General features: G+C 51.8%; 1 protein-coding gene across 1 annotated transcript in view; it reads left to right on the top strand.

Moving 5' to 3' along the window:
* Nucleotides 1-22,566, top strand: part of LOC134949658 (connector enhancer of kinase suppressor of ras 2-like) — a 766,590-nt gene that overhangs the window by 636,353 nt on the left and 107,671 nt on the right. Inside the window, exons 15-16 of the mRNA XM_063938397.1 lie at nucleotides 2,938-2,972; nucleotides 19,105-19,153. Coding sequence (XP_063794467.1) covers nucleotides 2,938-2,972; nucleotides 19,105-19,153 — 84 coding nt within the window. The remainder of the gene's footprint in view (nucleotides 1-2,937; nucleotides 2,973-19,104; nucleotides 19,154-22,566) is intronic.

The raw sequence follows: 22,566 nt of genomic DNA, 5'->3' as shown, positions 1-22,566 counted from the left end.
GAACCTGGAAGACAATCACAGGAGAGAGACAAACAGGAACTAGGTTTGACAACCAAAGCACTGACGCCTTCCTTGCTCAGGCACAGTGTATTTATACCTGCAGCAAGGAAGGGATTGGCTAGGCAATTATGCAGATTATCAATACTGAGAACAGATTGGTGGAAATGATCAGCTGACAGAATCCAAGATGGCTGCGCCCATGCAGACACTTGGAGGGAAGTTTGGTTTGTAATCCATGTGGTAATGAAAACAGTAATGGCGGCGCCGGCCACCGGAGACAGGAGGCGCCAGGCTGACAGATGCACATCCAACCACGCGGACACAGCGGAGGCCGCGGCTGACGTAATTGCCACTCAGACACTCTGCATGCAGAAGTTCAGGGACGGCGGCGGAGGCCGCGGGAGACGCCATGCCAGGTGTAATATGGCGTTTACTGTGACAGCGTCCCAGAGTGACAGGAGAGGATACAGGAATGTACACATCAGGATAACAGATGGGATCCGGTCCTGGAGCGCTGAGCCAGCCTTAGGAGGCATCTGATGGGTAAGAAATGGCGTCCAGATACCCGGATCGTGACAATATATATATATCACTACTGCAGGTATATATAATATAATGACGGACCTGCTGGACACTGTCAGCAGACTCCTAAACTACTAGTATGAAGAAGATAGAAAAAAAACCCCCACCACAGGTAGGTATACAATTATGGACGAGCACTGACGACACAGAGGTAGCCACAGCCGTGAACTACCGTACTGCGTCTGCTAATATAGAGATGATAAAGATGATAGAGATGAACAAAAAAAATATAACACTACTGCAGGTAAATATTTATATAATATAATGAATGACGGACCTGCTGGACACTGTCAGCAGAATGCGTTTATAGAATAAAAAAAAAAAACACCACAGGAGTGTTTAACTTTTTCAGGCAGACAATATACTGGTGGTCACTGGTCAGTCACACTGGCAGCAAAAGTGTGCACTGTACTCCTGCTATAACTGCACCCCAGTCTCCCCCACAATTCAGCTGTGTGAGCAGTGAGCACTCAGCACAGTCAGATATACATATAGATGATATTATCATGCAGCACACTGAGGCTGAGCACAGATATGGTATGTGACTGTGTATCGTTTTTTTTCAGGCAGAGAACGGATTATATTAAATAATAAATAAAACTGGTGGTGGTCAGTCACTAGTAACTATCAGCAAAACTCTGCACTCTGAGTACTCCTAATGCTCCCCAAAATTACTAAGTAATCAACTCAAGTGTCTCTATCTATTCTAACGGAGAGGACGCCAGCCACGTCCTCTCCCTATCAATCTCAATGCACGTGTGAAAATGGCGGCGACGCGCGGCTCCTTATATAGAATCCGAGTCTCGCGATAGAATACGAGCCTCGCGAGAATCCGACAGCGGGATGATGACGTTCGGGCGTGCTCGGGTTAGCCGAGCAAGGCGGGAAGATCCGAGTCTGCCTCGGACCCGTGTAAAAAGGCTGAAGTTCGGGGGGGTTCGGATTCCGAGGAACCGAACCCGCTCATCTCTAATATAAATAACATTATTATATAAGTAGAGTAACCTTGTAATATCGCTTCCTGCTATACAGTACAGTAGAGAATGAATACCGTTAGCTGCTGCAGGTAATTATATTTACTGTAAAGCCCCAGAGTAGTTCCGGCCAGCGTTGCTGTAATGAGTGCCCTGAGTAAGTGACCGTGTGTAGGGCATTCAGCTAATTGGCCACCAGGGGGTAAATTTACTAAGATGGGAGTTCTATTTAAGATGGGGTGTTGCCCATAGCAACCAATCAGATTCCAGGTTTTATCTTCTAGAAGGTGCTAGATAAATGAGAAGTAGAATCTGATTGGTTGCTATGAGCAACATCCCATCTTAAATAGAACTCCCATCTTAGTAAATTTACCCCCAGGTATTTAAGCTTGGAATACTTATATAAAGGTGAGGGTGATGACAAACATTCACTTTCAGCCTGGGGCTATCCAGCTATGCTGCCTGCAGGAGCGTGGAAGTGTGGGGGTGACACAGACAATTCTCTTTCAGCCTGGGGAAATCAGGTTATGCTGGCCTGTGAGACTGGAAAACAATGGGGGTGATTTCAGGGTAGGGGATTTGGGATATGCTGTCCTGTGAGACAGACAATTCACTTTCTGCCTAGGGAAATCAGGTTATCCTGGCCTGTGAGTGTGGAAAACGGTGGGGGTGATTTCAGGGTAGGGGATTTGGGATATGCTGTACTGTGAGACAGACAATTCACTTTCTGCCTAGGGAAATCAGGTTATCCTGGCCTGTGAGAGTGGAAAACGGTGGGAGTGATTTCAGGGTAGGGGATTTGGGATATGCTGTACTGTGAGACAGACAATTCACTTTCTGCCTAGGGAAATCAGGTTATCCTGGCCTGTGAGAGTGGAAAACGGTGGGGGTGATTTCAGGGTAGGGGATTTGGGATATGCTGTCCTGTGAGACAGACAATTCACTTTCTGCCTAGGGAAATCAGGTTATACTGGCCTGTGACAGTAGCCAAGGATATATATACTGTTGGCAACTTGCAGTATACTGTACATGTGCTGTAAGTGTGTGACAGTCCCTCTGTGAGTTCTATCAGTCCTAATACTGGACAATGATGGGATCACTCACTCCCTAAAGCCAATGTGACCCGCAGCACACTGTACATACGTGTAGTATGTATTATGTACGTATTGTTACATTGCAGCGATCAGCGAGCGGTTGGATGTTATAGATTCTGGTTTCGGCGTCTCTCCGAGACCTCACACTTCCTCCTGACTTCTGCAAACACTGTCTCTCTGTCACATCTTATTTACCATGTTGTGTATTTCAGTTCTTTCTTTCTCTCCCTCCTCTTGCCCACTCCTCCCATCACATGCTAAATGTTATTTCATTCTCTTCCTCACAGAGAGCGGGTGACACCATCGGGGGAGACTCTGAGAGGTAATTCATCTTTATTATATTGTTTCAGAAGCTCACTCAGGATATCAATTATTTCATTACGGTCCAGAGCCCTATATCTCTGGGGACCTATTTAGGACACGTCGGGTTGTGTTAGAGAACCAGGATGACAGCAGGGAGTGGAATGTGTCATTAATGTTTTATTACTACTGAATTGTAGCATTTTCTTCAAGGCACCAATATATATATATATACTGTGTATAAATGATGTATTGATGAGTCGGATAACATACTGTAATCGGAGAAATTCACGAAAGTTGCGGTAACGAAATCTAAGACCATAGGTGTGACGTAAGGAGGAATGACGCTCCGTATTCTGCGCTGAACTGTTTGCCTAACTCTGTCATTAAACTGTTATTTAGGGGCTCACTTTTCAACGAGTGATAAAACTCGTTGTGAAGGATAAAACTTTTTGCGTATGATAAACGGTGCTCCAGCCAATCAGCTTCTAACGGTTATGTATTTGAAAATGACAGTTGGGAGCTGATTGGCTTACACAATGAGTTTTATCGCTCGTTGATAAATGGGCCCCTCAGTATCATGTAAATGGAGAATGATAGATGTAACATATTACTCTTCAGTGAAAACATTTGTAGAAAACTTCTCCATTAACGGTATGTATCACTGAAAGCGGTGGTTAAGCCTGGCGCACGATGGCGTGGGGCTTCTGTGCTGATCACATGGTAGTTCTGTACATGCACCTGAGAGGGAGTGACACACCTGAGGGGGCGTGGCTTTACTGCGTGCAAACTGCCAAATGGCAACTATGGCCCAGATTTATCAAGCCTTGGAGAGTGATAAATTACATGGTGATAAAGTACCAACCAATCAGCTCCCAACTGTCATGTTACAGTCGGTGTTTGAAAAATGACAGGAGCTGATTGGCTGGTACTTTATCACCCTGCAATTTATCACTCTCCAAGGCTTGATAAATCTGGGCCTACCTGTATATGTTTCAGACCCGCCCGCTCTTTAGGTTACGTTTAAATGATGGACGTAATGACCTAATGCTGTAATTTTGATGAAGAAATAATATTTAATTTCACAAAATGTATTTTTAGTGCTTTCCCACTGTTACATATTTTGTCCGATATGAGTACATACATGGTTGAACTAAGAGGCCCAGCACGGCTTAATTAATGCCATACATGAATGCAGCTGTCACAGAAAGCTCTAAGCCCCATAGGATGTCCGTGTACGTGCGTGTGAGAAGGACATGCACCTAGGGAAGGGATAATGTGTCACATGTATGTGATTACACCCCAAAAACTCACTGGAAGGGTAATAGGCTTCTGACAAAATAGAGCCTAGGGGGTAAATTTACTAAGGTGGGAGTTTTTTTTTAGAACTGGTGATGTTGCCCATAGCAACCAATCAGATTCTACTTAACATTTGTCTAGCTGCTTCTAGAAGATAATAGATACAATCTGATTGGTTGCTATGGGCAACATCACCAGTTCTAAAAATCTCCCACCTTAGTAAATTTACCCCTTAGAATGTGTGTGATCGGGAATTTTGACTGTAAGCTCTGCTGGCTCAGGGACTGATGTGATTACATACTCTCTGTACAGTGCTGCGTATGATTGGCGCTATATGTAATGGTACAGTAGGTCCCTTTAGACACTGCGGACAAGCACCCTGCAGCTTGTGGAGCCGCCCGGAACGTTCTAAGGACGATAGGGGCAGTACTGTACTTCCCAATGCTGATGGCCATGCCCCCTGGGTGTGACATCATGTCTTTCCTGCATGATGTATTACAGCTGGGACAGTCAGCATTATGTGTGAGCAGAACGGTCTGCACTGATGATGTTGATCATCATAATTATCTTTGTCAGGTGCCACAAGCTGAATATGGCGTTGTACAAACAGTAACATAAATACCAATGTAATAGGTTACAGTAGAGCAGAGGTTCTCAAACTCGGTCCTCAGGACCCCACACGGTGCATGTTTTGCAGGTCTCCTCACAGAATCACAAGTGAAATAATTAGCTCCACCTGTGGACCTTTTAAAATGTGTCAGTGAGTAATTAATACACCTGTGCACCTGCTGGGTTACCTGCAAAACATGCACTGTGTGGGGTCCTGAGGACCGAGTTTGAGAACCTCTGCAGTAGAGTCACCGGGCAGTGGTAAGTGACAGACAGAGGCACAATAGCTCCAATGATTGTGTATAGGCGAGGAGAGGTAAGTCAGAGGAGGTGCATTGTGGGAGATACTTTAGAGGTGGGCATGGTAGGTGGTGTCCAGAGTAGAGGTGAGGGGGTAGTCAGAGGAGAGGCACTGTGATAGATATATTGGAGGCATGTACGGTAGGTTGTGACCAGAGATGGAGGTGCTGTGAAAGATACCTTGGAGTCAGGAATAGGTGGTATTGACCATTTTAGAGAGGAGGGGCACTGGTGAGATCTCTTAGAGGCAGGCTTGGGAAGTAGTGACCAGAGCAGGGGAGAAACAGCAGTCATTGGTGGGGGGTGCTGCTGGACATATCTTTGAGGTGGGCATGAGCGGTAGTAACTAGAGTAGAGTTGAGGGGCAGTCAGAGGAGGGGGGGGCGCACTGTGGGAGATACCTTGGAGGCAGGCATGGGAGGTAGTGACCAGGGTAGAGGTGAGGGGGCAGTCAGAGGAGGGAAACTGTGAGAGAGATATTGGTGGATGGCATGGTAGATATTTACCAAAGTAGAGGAGGGAGAGGCTGTGGTAGATACCATGGAGGCAGGTATGGGTGGTATTGACCAGTGTAGAGGTGAAGTGGGCAGTCAGATGAGGGGGCACTTTGGTGGTGTCTTGGAGGCAGGCATGGGAGGTAGTGGCCAGGGTAGAGGTGAGGGGGCAGTCAGAGGAGGGGGGGGCACTGTGGGAGATACCTTGGAGGCAGGCATGGGAGGTAGTGGCCAGGGTAGAGGTGAGGCAGCTATCAACAGAAGGGTGAAGTGGCAGTCAGAGGAGGGAAACTGTGAGAGAGATATTGGTGGATGGCATGGTAGGTATTTACCAAAGTAGAGGAGGGAGAGGCTGTGGTAGATACCATGGAGGCAGGTATGGGTGGTATTGACCAGTGTAGAGGTGAAGTGGGCAGTCAGATGAGGGGGCACTTTGGTGGTGTCCTGGAGGCAGGCATGGGAGGTAGTGGCCAGGGTAGAGGTGAGGCAGCTATCAACAGAAGGGTGAAGTGGCAGTCAGAGGAGGGGGTGCATGGGAAAACTCTTGGAGGCGGGCATGGGAAGTAGTGACCACAGGAGAGGTGAGACAGTAGACTATAATGGCTTTAGATGGGTGAAACAGGAATTTGTGTTGCTTTCTCACCTTCATGGGACTTTGGGTTAAATTTCTGCTAGGGTGCTAGTATATGCTCTCCCTGTGTTCACATATATTTCCTACCACAGTCTAACCACATACTGGTTCTTATTTCTTATCTGTACCCTGACTAGCCGTGTCTGCTACCTGTCCTGACCTCTTACATGTGCCCTGAGCATCCCTGACTGTCATGTGTCCTGATTTCTTGCATGTATCCGGAACAACCATGTCTGTCACATGTCCTGACCTCTTACCTGTACCATGACTATCCTTGTTGCTACCTGTCCTGATCTCTTACCTGTACCCTGACCATCCTTGTATGCCACTTGTCCTGATTTCTTACCTGTACCATGACCATCCTTGTCTGCTACCTGTCCTGACCTCTTACGTGTACCATGACCATCCTTGTATGCCACCTGTCCTGATTTCTTACCTGTACCATGACCATCCTTGTCTGCCACCTGTCCTGACCTTTTATGTGTCCTTGTCATGAGTCCTGATCAGATATTTCTCCAATGTTCACTTATTTAGTGCATCGTGCCCTTGTCCTCATATTGGTCTTAACACACTTATCAATAGATGGATTGCCTTTCATAGCTGAAGGCGTTACCCTACACCCCGCAATGATGACCTGTGAAGTAGGAAAGGAGGTATTGCTTCACCCCCACTGGGTCAAACCGCTGTGTGCATACATGGCCACACATGCACATTGTACACTGTGACGCTATCACGGAAGTATTGGGCTGGTGGTGAGGGGAGAAAATCATTGCAGAGGTGCGACACTTTCACCAGGGTTACAAAATAAGCCTCAGATTGGTAAATACCAGGCCTAATAAAATCTGTATCTCTGCAGTAAGCGGTAATACAGATTATTCATTAGCGCCAATTTATTATAAAATGCTGCTCATTTATAGTGCAATTGTCTTTCCTTGTTTAAATGAACGCATTACAGTAAATAAAGTCTGTGTATGTGGTCGCCGTTCCTCGAAGACGCTGCTGTTTTGCCCTCAGAATAAGCCCCTGTATTAGCGGCATTTATGTTACGTTAGATCAGGTGCTAGTAAGAAAGCCACGCGTATAAATTGCACGCTGCAGCTGTCTGGCTGGTCACTTATCTCTCAGTCTCCTGATATTGTTATTAACAATGGTCACTTATTCTAATTCTGCTATTTAGCCCTCAGCTGCAATAACAGCGTTGTATGTTAGATGAGGAGCGTGTATGAGTCACCGACGTGTCAGCGCTCCATAACACGGCTATTAAACCACAAACGATGATAATAATGCACAATTAGAAGCGCCGGTGATAGAAAGGTCACATCCCTTCTCTGGAGGAGATTCTGGGAAGCGCAATAATTGGGACTGGTACGGAATGGAGGGAAGTCTGCGCGGAGATGCCGGGACGTGCGGAGGGGGTCATCTGTCCTCACACTCGGGGACTGGGGGAGTATCTCGGCGTTTGTCAGAGATCCTGAAAGTAAACAATTATTTCACAGACACAGAGCTGCGAGATTGTCTGCGTTTTCTGAAGCTCTTGCGATGTGGGTGCGATTTCCACATTTCACGCAATGATTTCCAGGGACAGACAGACTGGTTTTCTAAGTAACCGCAGACTTCTGTAATTCTAGAGATCTCCAGATTCTATAGTCAAAATCGTAAGGAAAGTTAGCGCATATCGCACCGTGTGTACACAGCTTACCGATGCGCTCCCCTGTGGGGTCGGTATCGCAAGTAAAGATATACTGTGCAGGCAAGTCAATCGTCACTATATTGTGTACAATCTAGTACATACCTGTAGTATAGTCAGAACTGGCACTTCATATAATCAAAATAGCAAGTAAAGTCTATATCGGGGGTTCGGGGATCCGGGGGGTTCAGGGGAAATCGCAAAGTCAAAGTCAGAGACAGTCAATATCTCAGCGGGTATAAGTACCCCAAGTGTCCGCTTGTGCATACATCATGCAGGGGGTGATTCAGACCTAATCGCTGCTGTGCTCCCCTCAGTGCGGATATGAAGCGTGTGGTTCTCCCCCTGTGTACTGTGCTCCTCTCAGTGTGGATATGAAGCGTGTGGTTCTCCCCCTGTGTACTGTGCTCCTCTCAGTGCGGTTATGAAGCGTGTGGTTCTCCCCCTGTGTACTGTGCTCCTCTCAGTGCGGATATGAAGCGTGTGGTTCTCCCCCTGTGTACTGTGCTCCCCTCAGTGCGGTTATGAAGCATGTGGTTCTCCCCCTGTGTACTGTGCTCCTCTCAGTGCGGCTATGAGGCGTGTGGTTCTCCCCCTGTGTACTGTGCTCCTCTCAGTGCGGCTATGAGGCGTGTGGTTCTCCCCCTGTGTGCTGTGCTCCTCTCAGTGCGGTTATGAAGTGTATGGTTCTCCGCCTGTGTACTGTGCTCCCTCAATGCGGTTATGAAGCGTGTGGTTCTCCCCCTGTGTACTGTGCTCCTCTCAGTGCGGTTATGAAGCGTGTGGTTCTCCCCCTGTGTACTGTGCTCCTCTCAGTGCGGTTATGAAGCGTGTGGCTCTCCCCCTGTGTACTGTGCTCCTCTCAGTGCGGTTATGAAGTGTGTGGTTCTCCCCCTGTGTACTGTGCTCCTCTCAGTGTGGTTATGAAGCGTGTGGTTCTCCCCCTGTGTACTGTGCTCCTCTCAGTGCGGTTATGAAGCGTGTGGCTCTCCCCCTGTGTACTGTGCTCCTCTCAGTGCGGCTATGAAGCGTGTGGTTTTCCCCCTGTGTACTGTGCTCCTCTCAGTGTGGTTATGAAGCGTGTGGTTCTCCCCCTGTGTACTGTGCTCCTCTCAGTGCGGTTATGAAGCGTGTGGTTCTCCCCCTGTGTACTGTGCTCCCCTCAGTGCGGTTATGAAGCGTGTGGCTCTCCCCCTGTGTACTGTGCTCCTCTCAGTGCGGTTATGAAGCATGTGGCTCTCCCCCTGTGTACTGTGCTCCTCTCAGTGCATTTATGAAGCGTGTGGTTCTCCCCCTGTGTACTGTGCTCCTCTCAGTGCATTTATGAAGCGTGTGTTTCTCCCCCTGTGTACTGTGCTCCTCTCAGTGCGGTTATGAAGCGTGTGGTTCTCCCCCTGTGTACTGTGCTCCTCTCAGTGCGGTTATGAAGCGTGTGGTTCTCCCCCTGTGTACTGTGCTCCTCTCAGTGCGGTTATGAAGCGTGTGGTTCTCCCCCTGTGTACTGTGCTCCTCTCAGTGCGGCTATGAAGCGTGTGGTTCTCCCCCTGTGTACTGTGCTCCTCTCAGTGCGACTATGAAGCGTGTGGTTCTCCCCCTGTGTACTGTGCTCCTCTCAGTGCGGCTATGAAGCGTGTGGTTCTCCCCCTGTGTACTGTGCTCCTCTCAGTGTGGTTATGAAGCGTGTGGTTCTCCCCCTGTGTACTGTGCTCCTCTCAGTGCGGTTATGAAGCGTGTGGTTCTCCCCCCTGTGTACTGTGCTCCTCTCAGTGCGGCTATGAAGCGTGTGGCTCTCCCCCTGTGTACTGTGCTCCTCTCAGTGCGGTTATGAAGCGTGTGGTTCTCCCCCTGTGTACTGTGCTCCTCTCAGTGCGGCTATGAAGCGTGTGGTTCTCCCCCTGTGTACTGTGCTCCTCTCAGTGCGGATATGAAGCGTGTGGTTCTCCCCCTGTGTACTGTGCTCCTCTCAGTGCGGATATGAAGTGTGTGGTTCTCCCCCTGTGTACTGTGCTCCTCTCAGTGCGGTTATGAAGCGTGTGGTTCTCCCCCTGTGTACTGTGCTCCTCTCAGTGCGGATATGAAGCGTGTGGTTCTCCCCCTGTGTACTGTGCTCCTCTCAGTGCGGTTATGAAGCGTGTGGTTCTCCCCCTGTGTACTGTGCTCCTCTCAGTGCGGTTATGAAGCGTGTGGTTCTCCCCCTGTGTACTGTGCTCCTCTCAGTGCGGCTATGAAGCGTTTGGCTCTCCCCCTGTGTACTGTGCTCCTCTCAGTGCGGCTATGAAGCGTGTGGTTTTCCCCCTGTGTACTGTGCTCCTCTCAGTGCGGTTATGAAGCGTGTGGTTCTCCCCCTGTGTACTGTGCTCCTCTCAGTGCGGCTATGAAGCGTGTGGCTCTCCCCCTGTGTACTGTGCTCCTCTCAGTGCGGCTATGAGGCGTGTGGTTCTCCACCTGTGTACTGTGCTCCTCTCAGTGCGGCTATGAAGCGTTTGGCTCTCCCCCTGTGTACTGTGCTCCTCTCAGTGCGGCTATGAAGCGTGTGGTTTTCCCCCTGTGTACTGTGCTCCTCTCAGTGCGGTTATGAAGCGTGTGGTTCTCCCCCTGTGTACTGTGCTCCTCTCAGTGCGGCTATGAAGCGTGTGGTTCTCCCCCTGTGTACTGTGCTCCTCTCAGTGCGGCTATGAAGCGTGTGGTTCTCCCCCTGTGTACTGTGCTCCTCTCAGTGCGGCTATGAAGCGTGTGGTTCTCCCCCTGTGTACTGTGCTCCTCTCAGTGTGGATATGAAGCGTGTGGCTCTCCCCCTGTGTACTGTGCTCCTCTCAGTGTGGATATGAAGCGTGTGGTTCTCCCCCTGTGTACTGTGCTCCTCTCAGTGCGGTTATGAAGCGTGTGGTTCTCCCCCCTGTGTACTGTGCTCCTCTCAGTGCGGCTATGAAGCGTGTGGCTCTCCCCCTGTGTACTGTGCTCCTCTCAGTGCGGTTATGAAGCGTGTGGTTCTCCCCCTGTGTACTGTGCTCCTCTCAGTGCGGCTATGAAGCGTGTGGTTCTCCCCCTGTGTACTGTGCTCCTCTCAGTGCGGCTATGAGGCATGTGGTTCTCCCCCTGTGTACTGTGCTCCTCTCAGTGCGGTTATGAGGCGTGTGGTTCTCCCCCCTGTGTACTGTGCTCCTCTCAGTGTGGATATGAGGCGTGTGGTTCTCCCCCTGTGTACTGTGCTCCTCTCAGTGCGGCTATGAGGCGTGTGGTTCTCCCCCTGTGTACTGTGCTCCTCTCAGTGCGGCTATGAAGCGTGTGGTTCTCCCCCTGTATACTGTGCTCCTCTCAGTGCGGTTATGAAGCGTGTGGTTCTCCCCCTGTGTACTGTGCTCCTCTTAGTGCGGCTAGGAAGCGTGTGGTTCTCCCCCTGTGTACTGTGCTCCTCTCAGTGCGGCTATGAAGCGTGTGGTTCTCCCCCTGTGTACTGTGCTCCTCTCAGTGCGGCTATGAGGCATGTGGTTCTCCCCCTGTGTACTGTGCTCCTCTCAGTGCGGCTATGAAGCGTGTGGTTCTCCCCCTGTGTACTGTGCTCCTCTCAGTGCGGCTATGAAGCGTGTGGTTCTCCCCCTGTGTACTGTGCTCCTCTCAGTGCGGCTATGAGGCGTGTGGTTCTCCCCCCTGTGTACTGTGCTCCTCTCAGTGTGGATATGAGGCGTGTGGTTCTCCCCCTGTGTACTGTGCTCCTCTCAGTGCGGCTATGAAGCGTGTGGTTCTCCCCCTGTATACTGTGCTCCTCTCAGTGCGGTTATGAAGCGTGTGGTTCTCCCCCTGTGTACTGTGCTCCTCTCAGTGCGGCTATGAAGCGTGTGGTTCTCCCCCTGTATACTGTGCTCCTCTCAGTGCGGTTATGAAGCGTGTGGTTCTCCCCCTGTGTACTGTGCTCCTCTTAGTGCGGTTATGAAGCGTGTGGTTCTCCCCCTGTGTACTGTGCTCCTCTTAGTGCGGCTAGGAAGCGTGTGGTTCTCCCCCTGTGTACTGTGCTCCTCTCAGTGCGGCTATGAGGCGTGTGGTTCTCCCCCTGTGTACTGTGCTCCTCTCAGTGCGGCTATGAGGCGTGTGGTTCTCCCCCTGTGTACTGTGCTCCTCTCAGTGCGGCTATGAAGCGTGTGGTTCTCCCCCTGTGTACTGTGCTCCTCTCAGTGTGGTTATGAAGCGTGTGGTTCTCCCCCTGTGTACTGTGCTCCTCTCAGTGCGGCTATGAGGCGTGTGGTTCTCCCCCTGTGTACTGCGCTCCTCTCAGTGCGGCTATGAAGCGTGTGGTTCTCCCCCTGTGTACTGTGCTCCTCTCAGTGCGGCTATGAAGCGTGTGGTTCTCCCCCTGTGTACTGTGCTCCTCTCAGTGCGGCTATGAAGCGTGTGGTTCTCCCCCTGTGTACTGTGCTCCTCTCAGTGTGGATATGAGGCGTGTGGTTCTCCCCCTGTGTACTGTGCTCCTCTCAGTGCGACTATAAGGCGTGTGGTTCTCCCCCTGTGTACTGTGCTCCCCTCAGTGTTGTTATGAAGCGTGTGGTTCTCCCCCTGTGTACTGTGCTCCCCTCAGTGTGGCTATGAAGCGTGTGGTTCTCCCCCTGTGTACTGTGCTCCTCTCAGTGCGGTTATGAAGCGTGTGGTTCTCCCCCTGTGTACTGTGCTCCCCTCAGTGTGGCTATGAAGCGTGTGGTTCTCCCCCTGTGTACTGTGCTCCTCTCAGTGCGGTTATGAAGCGTGTGGTTCTCCCCCTGTGTACTGTGCTCCTCTCAGTGTGGCTATGAAGCGTTTGGCTCTCCCCCTGTGTACTGTGCTCCTCTCAGTGCGGTTATGAAGCGTGTGGTTCTCCACCTGTGTACTGTGCTCCTCTCAGTGCGGTTATGAAGCGTGTGGTTCTCCCCCTGTGTACTGTGCTCCTCTCAGTGTGGCTATGAAGCGTTTGGCTCTCCCCCTGTGTACTGTGCTCCCCTCAGTGTTGTTATGAAGCGTGTGGTTCTCCCCCTGTGTACTGTGCTCCCCTCAGTGTGGCTATGAAGCGTGTGGTTCTCCCCCTGTGTACTGTGCTCCTCTCAGTGCGGTTATGAAGCGTGTGGTTCTCCCCCTGTGTACTGTGCTCCCCTCAGTGTGGCTATGAAGCGTGTGGTTCTCCCCCTGTGTACTGTGCTCCTCTCAGTGTTGTTATGAAGCGTGTGGTTCTCCCCCTGTGTACTGTGCTCCCCTCAGTGTTGTTATGAAGCGTGTGGTTCTCCCCCTGTGTACTGTGCTCCCCTCAGTGTGGCTATGAAGCGTGTGGTTCTCCCCCTGTGTACTGTGCTCCTCTCAGTGTGGCTATGAAGCGTTTGGCTCTCCCCCTGTGTACTGTGCTCCTCTCAGTGTGGCTATGAAGCGTGTGGTTCTCCCCCTGTGTACTGTGCTCCTCTCAGTGTTGTTATGAAGCGTGTGGTTCTCCCCCTGTGTACTGTGCTCCCCTCAGTGTTGTTATGAAGCGTGTGGTTCTCCCCCTGTGTACTGTGCTCCCCTCAGTGTGGCTATGAAGCGTGTGGTTCTCCCCCTGTGTACTGTGCTCCTCTCAGTGTTGTTATGAAGCGTGTGGTTCTCCCCCTGTGTACTGTGCTCCCCTCAGTGTTGTTATGAAGCGTGTGGTTCTCCCCCTGTGTACTGTGCTCCTCTCAGTGCGGTTATGAAGCGTGTGGTTCTCCCCCTGTGTACTGTGCTCCTCTCAGTGCGGTTATGAAGCGTGTGGTTCTCCCCCTGTGTACTGTGCTCCCCTCAGTGTTGTTATGAAGCGTGTGATTCTCCCCCTGTGTACTGTGCTCCTCTCAGTGTTGTTATGAAGCGTGTGGTTCTCCCCCTGTGTACTGTGCTCCTCTCAGTGTGGCTATGAAGCGTGTGGTTCTCCCCCTGTGTACTGTGCTCCTCTCAGTGTGGCTATGAAGCGTTTGGCTCTCCCCCTGTGTACTGTGCTCCTCTCAGTGCGGTTATGAAGCGTGTGGTTCTCCCCCTGTGTACTGTGCTCCTCTCAGTGTGGCTATGAAGCGTTTGGCTCTCCCCCTGTGTACTGTGCTCCTCTCAGTGCGGTTATGAAGCGTGTGGTTCTCCCCCTGTGTACTGTGCTCCCCTCAGTGTTGTTATGAAGCGTGTGGTTCTCCCCCTGTGTACTGTGCTCCCCTCAGTGTGGCTATGAAGCGTGTGGTTCTCCCCCTGTGTACTGTGCTCCTCTCAGTGTGGCTATGAAGCGTTTGGCTCTCCCCCTGTGTACTGTGCTCCTCTCAGTGCGGTTATGAAGCGTGTGGTTCTCCCCCTGTGTACTGTGCTCCCCTCAGTGTTGTTATGAGGCGTGTGGTTCTCCCCCTGTGTACTGTGCTCCCCTCAGTGTGGCTATGAAGCGTGTGGTTCTCCCCCTGTGTACTGTGCTCCTCTCAGTGTGGCTATGAAGCGTTTGGCTCTCCCCCTGTGTACTGTGCTCCTCTCAGTGCGGTTATGAAGCGTGTGGTTCTCCCCCTGTGTACTGTGCTCCCCTCAGTGCGGTTATGAAGCGTGTGGTTCTCCCCCTGTGTACTGTGCTCCTCTCAGTGTTGTTATGAAGTGTGTGGTTCTCCCCCTGTGTACTGTGCTCCTCTCAGTGTTGTTATGAGGCGTGTGGTTCTCCCCCTGTGTACTGTGCTCCCCTCAGTGTGGCTATGAAGCGTTTGGCTCTCCCCCTGTGTACTGTGCTCCTCTCAGTGCGGTTATGAAGCGTGTGGTTCTCCCCCTGTGTACTGTGCTCCCCTCAGTGCGGTTATGAAGCGTGTGGTTCTCCCCCTGTGTACTGTGCTCCCCTCAGTGCGGTTATGAAGCGTGTGGTTCTCCCCCTGTGTACTGTGCTCCCCTCAGTGTGGCTATGAAGCGTGTGGTTCTCCCCCTGTGTACTGTGCTCCTCTCAGTGTTGTTATGAAGCGTGTGGTTCTCCCCCTGTGTACTGTGCTCCCCTCAGTGCGGTTATGAAGCGTGTGGTTCTCCCCCTGTGTACTGTGCTCCTCTCAGTGTGGCTATGAAGCGTTTGGCTCTCCCCCTGTGTACTGTGCTCCTCTCAGTGCGGTTATGAAGCGTGTGGTTCTCCCCCTGTGTACTGTGCTCCCCTCAGTGTGGCTATGAAGCGTGTGGTTCTCCCCCTGTGTACTGTGCTCCCCTCAGTGTGGCTATGAAGCGTGTGGTTCTCCCCCTGTGTACTGTGCTCCTCTCAGTGTGGCTATGAAGCGTTTGGCTCTCCCCCTGTGTACTGTGCTCCTCTCAGTGTGGTTATGAAGCGTGTGGTTCTCCCCCTGTGTACTGTGCTCCTCTCAGTGCGGTTATGAAGCGTGTGGTTCTCCCCCTGTGTACTGTGCTCCTCTCAGTGTTGTTATGAAGCGTGTGGTTCTCCCCCTGTGTACTGTGCTCCTCTCAGTGTTGTTATGAAGCGTGTGGTTCTCCCCCTGTGTACTGTGCTCCCCTCAGTGTTGTTATGAAGCGTGTGGTTCTCCCCCTGTGTACTGTGCTCCTCTCAGTGTTGTTATGAAGCGTGTGGTTCTCCCCCTGTGTACTGTGCTCCTCTCAGTGCGGCTATGAGGCGTGTGGTTCTCCCCCTGTGTACTGCGCTCCTCTCAGTGTTGTTATGAAGCGTGTGGTTCTCCCCCTGTGTACTGTGCTCCCCTCAGTGTTGTTATGAAGCGTGTGGTTCTCCCCCTGTGTACTGTGCTCCCCTCAGTGTTGTTATGAAGCGTGTGGTTCTCCCCCTGTGTACTGTGCTCCTCTCAGTGTTGTTATGAAGCGTGTGGTTCTCCCCCTGTGTACTGTGCTCCTCTCAGTGCGGTTATGAAGCGTGTGGTTCTCCCCCTGTGTACTGTGCTCCCCTCAGTGTGGCTATGAAGCGTGTGGTTCTCCCCCTGTGTACTGTGCTCCTCTCAGTGTGGCTATGAAGCGTTTGGCTCTCCCCCTGTGTACTGTGCTCCTCTCAGTGCGGTTATGAAGCGTGTGGTTCTCCCCCTGTGTACTGTGCTCCTCTCAGTGCGGTTATGAAGCGTGTGGTTCTCCCCCTGTGTACTGTGCTCCCCTCAGTGTTGTTATGAGGCGTGTGGTTCTCCCCCTGTGTACTGTGCTCCCCTCAGTGTGGATATGAAGCGTGTGGTTCTCCCCCTGTGTACTGTGCTCCTCTCAGTGCGGTTATGAAGCGTGTGGTTCTCCCCCTGTGTACTGTGCTCCTCTCAGTGCGGTTATGAAGCGTGTGGTTCTCCCCCTGTGTACTGTGCTCCCCTCAGTGTGGCTATGAAGCGTGTGGTTCTCCCCCTGTGTACTGTGCTCCTCTCAGTGTGGCTATGAAGCGTTTGGCTCTCCCCCTGTGTACTGTGCTCCTCTCAGTGCGGCTATGAAGCATGTGGTTCTTCCCCTGTGTACTGTGCTCCTCTCAGTGTGGTTATGAAGCGTGTGGTTCTCCCCCTGTGTACTGTGCTCCTCTCAGTGCGGTTATGAAGCGTGTGGTTCTCCCCCTGTGTACTGTGCTCCTCTCAGTGTTGTTATGAAGCGTGTGGTTCTCCCCCTGTGTACTGTGCTCCTCTCAGTGTTGTTATGAAGCGTGTGGTTCTCCCCCTGTGTACTGTGCTCCTCTCAGTGTTGTTATGAAGCGTGTGGTTCTCCCCCTGTGTACTGTGCTCCTCTCAGTGTTGTTATGAAGCGTGTGGTTCTCCCCCTGTGTACTGTGCTCCTCTCAGTGCGGTTATGAAGTGTATGGTTCTCCCCCTGTGTACTGTGCTCCCCTCAGTGTTGTTATGAAGCGTGTGGTTCTCCCCCTGTGTACTGTGCTCCTCTCAGTGTTGTTATGAAGCGTGTGGCTCTCCCCCTGTGTACTGTGCTCCCCTCAGTGTTGTTATGACGCGTGTGGTTCTCCCCCTGTGTACTGTGCTCCTCTCAGTGCGGTTATGAAGCGTGTGGTTCTCCCCCTGTGTACTGTGCTCCTCTCAGTGCGGTTATGAAGCGTGTGGTTCTCCCCCTGTGTACTGTGCTCCCCTCAGTGCGGTTATGAAGCGTGTGGCTCTCTCCCTGTGTACTGTGCTCCTCTCAGTGCGGTTATGAAGCGTGTGGTTCTCCCCCTGTGTACTGTGCTCCTCTCAGTGTTGTTATGAAGCGTGTGGTTCTCCCCCTGTGTACTGTGCTCCTCTCAGTGCGGTTATGAAGCGTGTGGCTCTCTCCCTGTGTACTGTGCTCCTCTCAGTGCGGTTATGAAGCGTGTGGCTCTCCCCCTGTGTACTGTGCTCCTCTCAGTGCAGTTATGAAGCGTGTGGCTCTCCCCCTGTGTACTGTGCTCCTCTCAGTGTTGTTATGAAGCGTGTGGTTCTCCCCCTGTGTACTGTGCTCCTCTCAGTGCGGTTATGAAGCGTGTGGTTCTCCCCCTGTGTACTGTGCTCCTCTCAGTGCGGTTATGAAGCGTGTGGTTCTCCCCCTGTGTACTGTGCTCCTCTCAGTGCGGCTATGAGGCGTGTGGTTCTCCCCCTGTGTACTGTGCTCCCCTCAGTGCGGTTATGAAGCGTGTGGTTCTCCCCCTGTGTACTGTGCTCCCCTCAGTGCGGTTATGAAGCGTGTGGTTCTCCCCCTGTGTACTGTGCTCCTCTCAGTGCGGATATGAGGCGTGTGGTTCTCCCCCTGTGTACTGTGCTCCTCTCAGTGCGGTTATGAAGCGTGTGGTTCTCCCCCTGTGTACTGTGCTCCTCTCAGTGCGGTTATGAAGCGTGTGGTTCTCCCCCTGTGTACTGTGCTCCTCTCAGTGCTGCTATGAAGCGTGTGGTTCTCCCCCTGTGTACTGTGCTCCTCTCAGTGCGGCTATGAAGCGTGTGGTTCTCCCCCCTGTGTACTGTGCTCCTCTCAGTGTTGTTATGAAGCGTGTGGTTCTCCCCCTGTGTACTGTGCTCCTCTCAGTGCGGCTATGAGGCGTGTGGTTCTCCCCCTGTGTACTGTGCTCCTCTCAGTGCGGCTATGAGGCGTGTGGTTCTCCCCCTGTGTACTGTGCTCCCCTCAGTGCGGTTATGAAGCGTGTGGTTCTCCCCCTGTGTACTGTGCTCCTCTCAGTGCGGCTATGAAGCGTTTGGCTCTCCCCCTGTGTACTGTGCTCCTCTCAGTGCGGTTATGAAGCGTGTGGTTCTCCCCCTGTGTACTGTGCTCCTCTCAGTGCGGCTATGAGGCGTGTGGTTCTCCCCCTGTGTACTGTGCTCCCCTCAGTGCGGTTATGAAGCGTGTGGTTCTCCCCCTGTGTACTGTGCTCCTCTCAGTGCGGTTATGAAGCGTGTGGTTCTCCCCCTGTGTACTGTGCTCCCCTCAGTGCGGTTATGAAGCGTGTGATTCTCCACCTGTGTACTGTGCTCCTCTCAGTGCGGCTATGAAGCGTGTGGTTCTCCCCCTGTGTACTGTGCTCCTCTCAGTGCGGCTATGAGGCGTGTGGTTCTCCACCTGTGTACTGTGCTCCTCTCAGTGCGGCTATGAAGCGTGTGGTTCTCCCCCTGTGTACTGTGCTCCCTCAATGCGGTTATGAAGCGTGTGGTTCTCCCCCTGTGTACTGTGCTCCTCTCAGTGCGGCTATGAGGCGTGTGGTTCTCCCCCTGTGTACTGTGCTCCTCTCAGTGCGGTTATGAAGCGTGTGGCTCTCCCCCTGTGTACTGTGCTCCTCTCAGTGCGGCTATGAGGCGTGTGGTTCTCCACCTGTGTACTGTGCTCCTCTCAGTGCGGCTATGAGGCGTGTGGTTCTCCCCCTGTGTACTGTGCTCCTCTCAGTGCGGCTATGAGGCGTGTGGTTCTCCACCTGTGTACTCTGCTCTTACAAGGTCTATAATTCACCTTGTGTTTGCTGCAGCTATTTTTATAATTACTGTAACGCTGGTCCCTGGCAGTGACCCAGATGCCCGTCCATAATGTGACTTAGGTGGCTATTGCTGGAGAATAGACGGGACTGGAGCAGCCAGTCTGCATGGTGCTGGAGCAAGCGTTAGCGCTGGGTTACTCTTACCACAGAATTGGCGCTCTCAGCTATTACATGCGAAACAAAAGCAATGTTACACATCGTTCTCTCCTCTGTGGCATGTTGCATGTTTAGATGGCTTTCCTATTGATATTGATTGGTATTTTCTTCTGATTGAAGGTACACCGGTTCTGCAGTTGAGCGCCAAGGAACCACTTCGATGAGGAAGGTATTATACTTTCACGCAATAAACCAATTTCTGGAATTGCTCGCTGTATGGCATAATTCTACCTTATACAGGATATATTATTCCGCGCGATTACCACAAATTTGTCAGACAATGCTGCAACAAGAAAAAGTAACACATTTTGTTGGGTCCTGTCTGAAACGCCTTTGGCGGTAAGCGCCACTTTGTTGCATCGTGCAGCACAGTCCATCATATGTATATTGTACTTTGCAGAGTTTCTGTACTCAGATGCGTTACGCTCCGTGCAGGGATGCGGGGCATGTGGAAGCAGCCGGCATGTAACAGGACTTTGTGTCGGGAATAGTCTGTCAGTCACCGCTGTAAATCCCCATTGTGAGGCAGAGAGTAGCAGTAATGTGTTAAGTGCTATTCGGCCGCGATGCATCATTTTACGCAGAAGTAATTCAGTCTCGCTGGCAGGTCAGCCAAAGGGAAGTCAATTAATAGAATTGCATGTACGTTATATAACCAGGAAAGTGTGTTATTCAGGCTTTACAGCCACATCCAGCCGTTATATAGGCTACAAGCGCTTAGATCTACCTAAATCAGTGGCGTAACTAGAAATTTTTCTCCCCCAAGCCAAAAAATTCTCTGGCGCCCCCCACCCATAATTGGCACTAGTAAAGCGTTGAATGTGCGCCGCAAAAAAGGGGTGTGGCTTTCTTGGAATGGCGTGGCTTCGCATAAAGGGGCGTGGCATTGCAGCAAAAGACTACCTTATACCCCAGTTTTGCAACCTGCACGCCCAGACGTTGGCCACCACAGGAAAGAAAAATAATCCTGATTCATGCCCCTCACATTATTTGTAATTTTTCCTCCTTATAGTAATGCCCAGTATACATTATTCCACATACTGCAATGGCCCTTAGACATTATTCCACGCACAATAATGCACGACACAATATGCACACACTGTAATGCCCCCGACACATTATGCCACACACCATAATGCCCCCAACACATTATGCCACACACCGTAATGTCTGTGACACATTATGACAGGAATCGCAATGCCCGTTATACATTATGCTACACACTGCAATGCCCCTAATACATTATAGCACATACAATGTCTGTGACACATTATGACACACACCGCAATGACCCCGAGACATTATACCACAATGCCCGTGATATAGTATACAACACACCGTAATGCCTGACACATTATGACATATACCACAATGTCCGTGATACATTATGCCACACACTGCAATGACCCTGAGACATTATACCACATACCACAATGCCCGTGATATAGTATACAACACACCGTAATGCCTGACACATTATGACACACACCGCAATGTCCGTGATACATTATGCCACACACTGCAATGACCCTGAGACATTATACCACATACCACAATGCCAATGATATAGTATACCACACCGTAATGCCTGTGACACATACCGCAATGCCCGTTATACCCTATTACACACACCGCAATGCTCGTTATACATTATGCCACACACTGCAATGCCCCTCAGACATTATACCACAATGCCCATGATATAGTATGCCACACACCGTAATGCCTGTGACACATTATGACACACACCGCAATGTCCGTGATACATTATGCCACACACCGTAATGCCCATTACACATTAAGTCCTACAGTAAGGCTTCTAATTACTTTTAAATTACCTGCTCGTTGCCAGGGGTTTCATGCTCTTGGTTTCATGCACGGTGCCAGGGGTTTCATGCTCTGGGCTCCATGCTCGTTGCCAGGTGTTTCATACACTGGGTGTCATGCTCGTTGCCAGGGGTTTCATGCTCAGGGTGTCATGCTCATTGCCAGGGGTTTCATGCTCAGGGTGTCATGCTCGTTGCCAGGGGTTTCATGCAGAGCCGGATTAAGACCATGGGGGGCCCGGGGTACTTAAGACAAGAGAGGTAGGGGTGTGTGTGTGTGTGTGTGTGTGTGTGTGTGTACCTTCCTCCTGCAGCTCCCTCTCCTCCCACTCTACACATTGTCCTGTCCTGTGGCTCCACCTGCCCCTGACACATTATTATGCCCCTGTATGTGAGCACATAGTGTCCCTGTGAGAGCAGCAGCGAGTACCCCAGGCATGGCTCCCTCCTCTGTGCTGTCCCTGAGCGGACTCTGTCACTGGGCTGCCTGGCTCTTCCTCCTCTACCTGCTGTACAAAGCCTCTACGCTGTACCTGAGGTGGCAGGAGCTGCACCGGGTGTTCTCTGCTTTCCCGGGTCCAGAGCGCCACTGGCTGTACGGCAACGCTCATGAGGTAACTCCGCTCCCGTCCCCGGCAACCGCACACACAGCTGAGTGACGGCTCAGCTCTCCAATCATGTATGAGTGAAGCAGCCTGCCGCTCAGCCATGGGGGCAGCCTACTTCACTCATACATTATTGGACAGCTGAGCCGTCGCTCAGCTGTCCTGTTTGTACGGCCGCCACTGCAGTGCGGACGGGAGCACAGCACCACAGATCGGATTGGAAGAGAGATCCGATCTGTGGTGTGGCAGGGGGCCCTTTTGGAAAGGGGGGCCCGGGGGTACGTATCCCCGGGACCCCCCCCTTAATCCGGCTCTGGTTTCATGCACTGGGTGTCATGCTCGTTGCCAGGGGTTTCATGCACTAGGTCTCATGCTCGTTGCTAGGGGGTAATGCTTGTTGCTAGGGCTGTGCTCCCAGTGCCACATATGCCCCCAGTGCCAGTTATTCCCCCACAGTGCCAGGTACACACATGCCCCCAGTGCCAAATATAGCCCCCCCCCATGTGCCAGGTACACATATACCCCCCCCCCCCAGTGCCACATATGCCCCCTCAGTGCCACATATGCCCCCCCATGTGCCAAATATGCTCCTCCTCCCCAGTGCCGAATATGCTCCCTCAGTGCCGGTTAAACTCCCCCCCGCTGTTTTGTGATGGAGGGACACGGAGGGCACAGCGCGCGCCTCTCCTGTGTCCCTCCTGCGTCTCCGGCAGGTCTGTTAAATAAAGTGCCGGTTCGTGAGCCAATCAGAGCTCACGTACGGGCACTTCATTCAATAGACCCGCCGGAGACGCAGGAGGGACACAGGAGAGGCGCGCGCTGTGCCCTCCGTGTCCCTCCTTCACAGCAGCGGAGGGAAGGAGGGAGAGGGGACAGCAGAAGCAGATTGACATGCGGATGTCAATCTGCGCTAAATCAGTGGCAGCGCCCCCCGCAGCCCTGCGCCTCCAAGCCACCGCGAGGGCTGCGGGGGCAGTAGTTACGCCACTGACCTAAATCCATGTTGCAGATACTGTATAAAGGAACGTGTGCAAACAAAGTTATATTGGTGGGACGCATCCTGTGTGAGCTATAGGGGCTCCATTCATTAAGGTGAATGGGCCCATTTCAGGGGCAGGGATGGGGGTCCCATATACAGTATATGCGTTTGC

Source organism: Pseudophryne corroboree, chromosome 8 (genome assembly GCF_028390025.1).
Source record: "Pseudophryne corroboree isolate aPseCor3 chromosome 8, aPseCor3.hap2, whole genome shotgun sequence".
Classification (NCBI taxonomy): domain Eukaryota; kingdom Metazoa; phylum Chordata; class Amphibia; order Anura; family Myobatrachidae; genus Pseudophryne; species Pseudophryne corroboree.
This window is presented reverse-complemented; position numbering and strand designations above follow the sequence as displayed.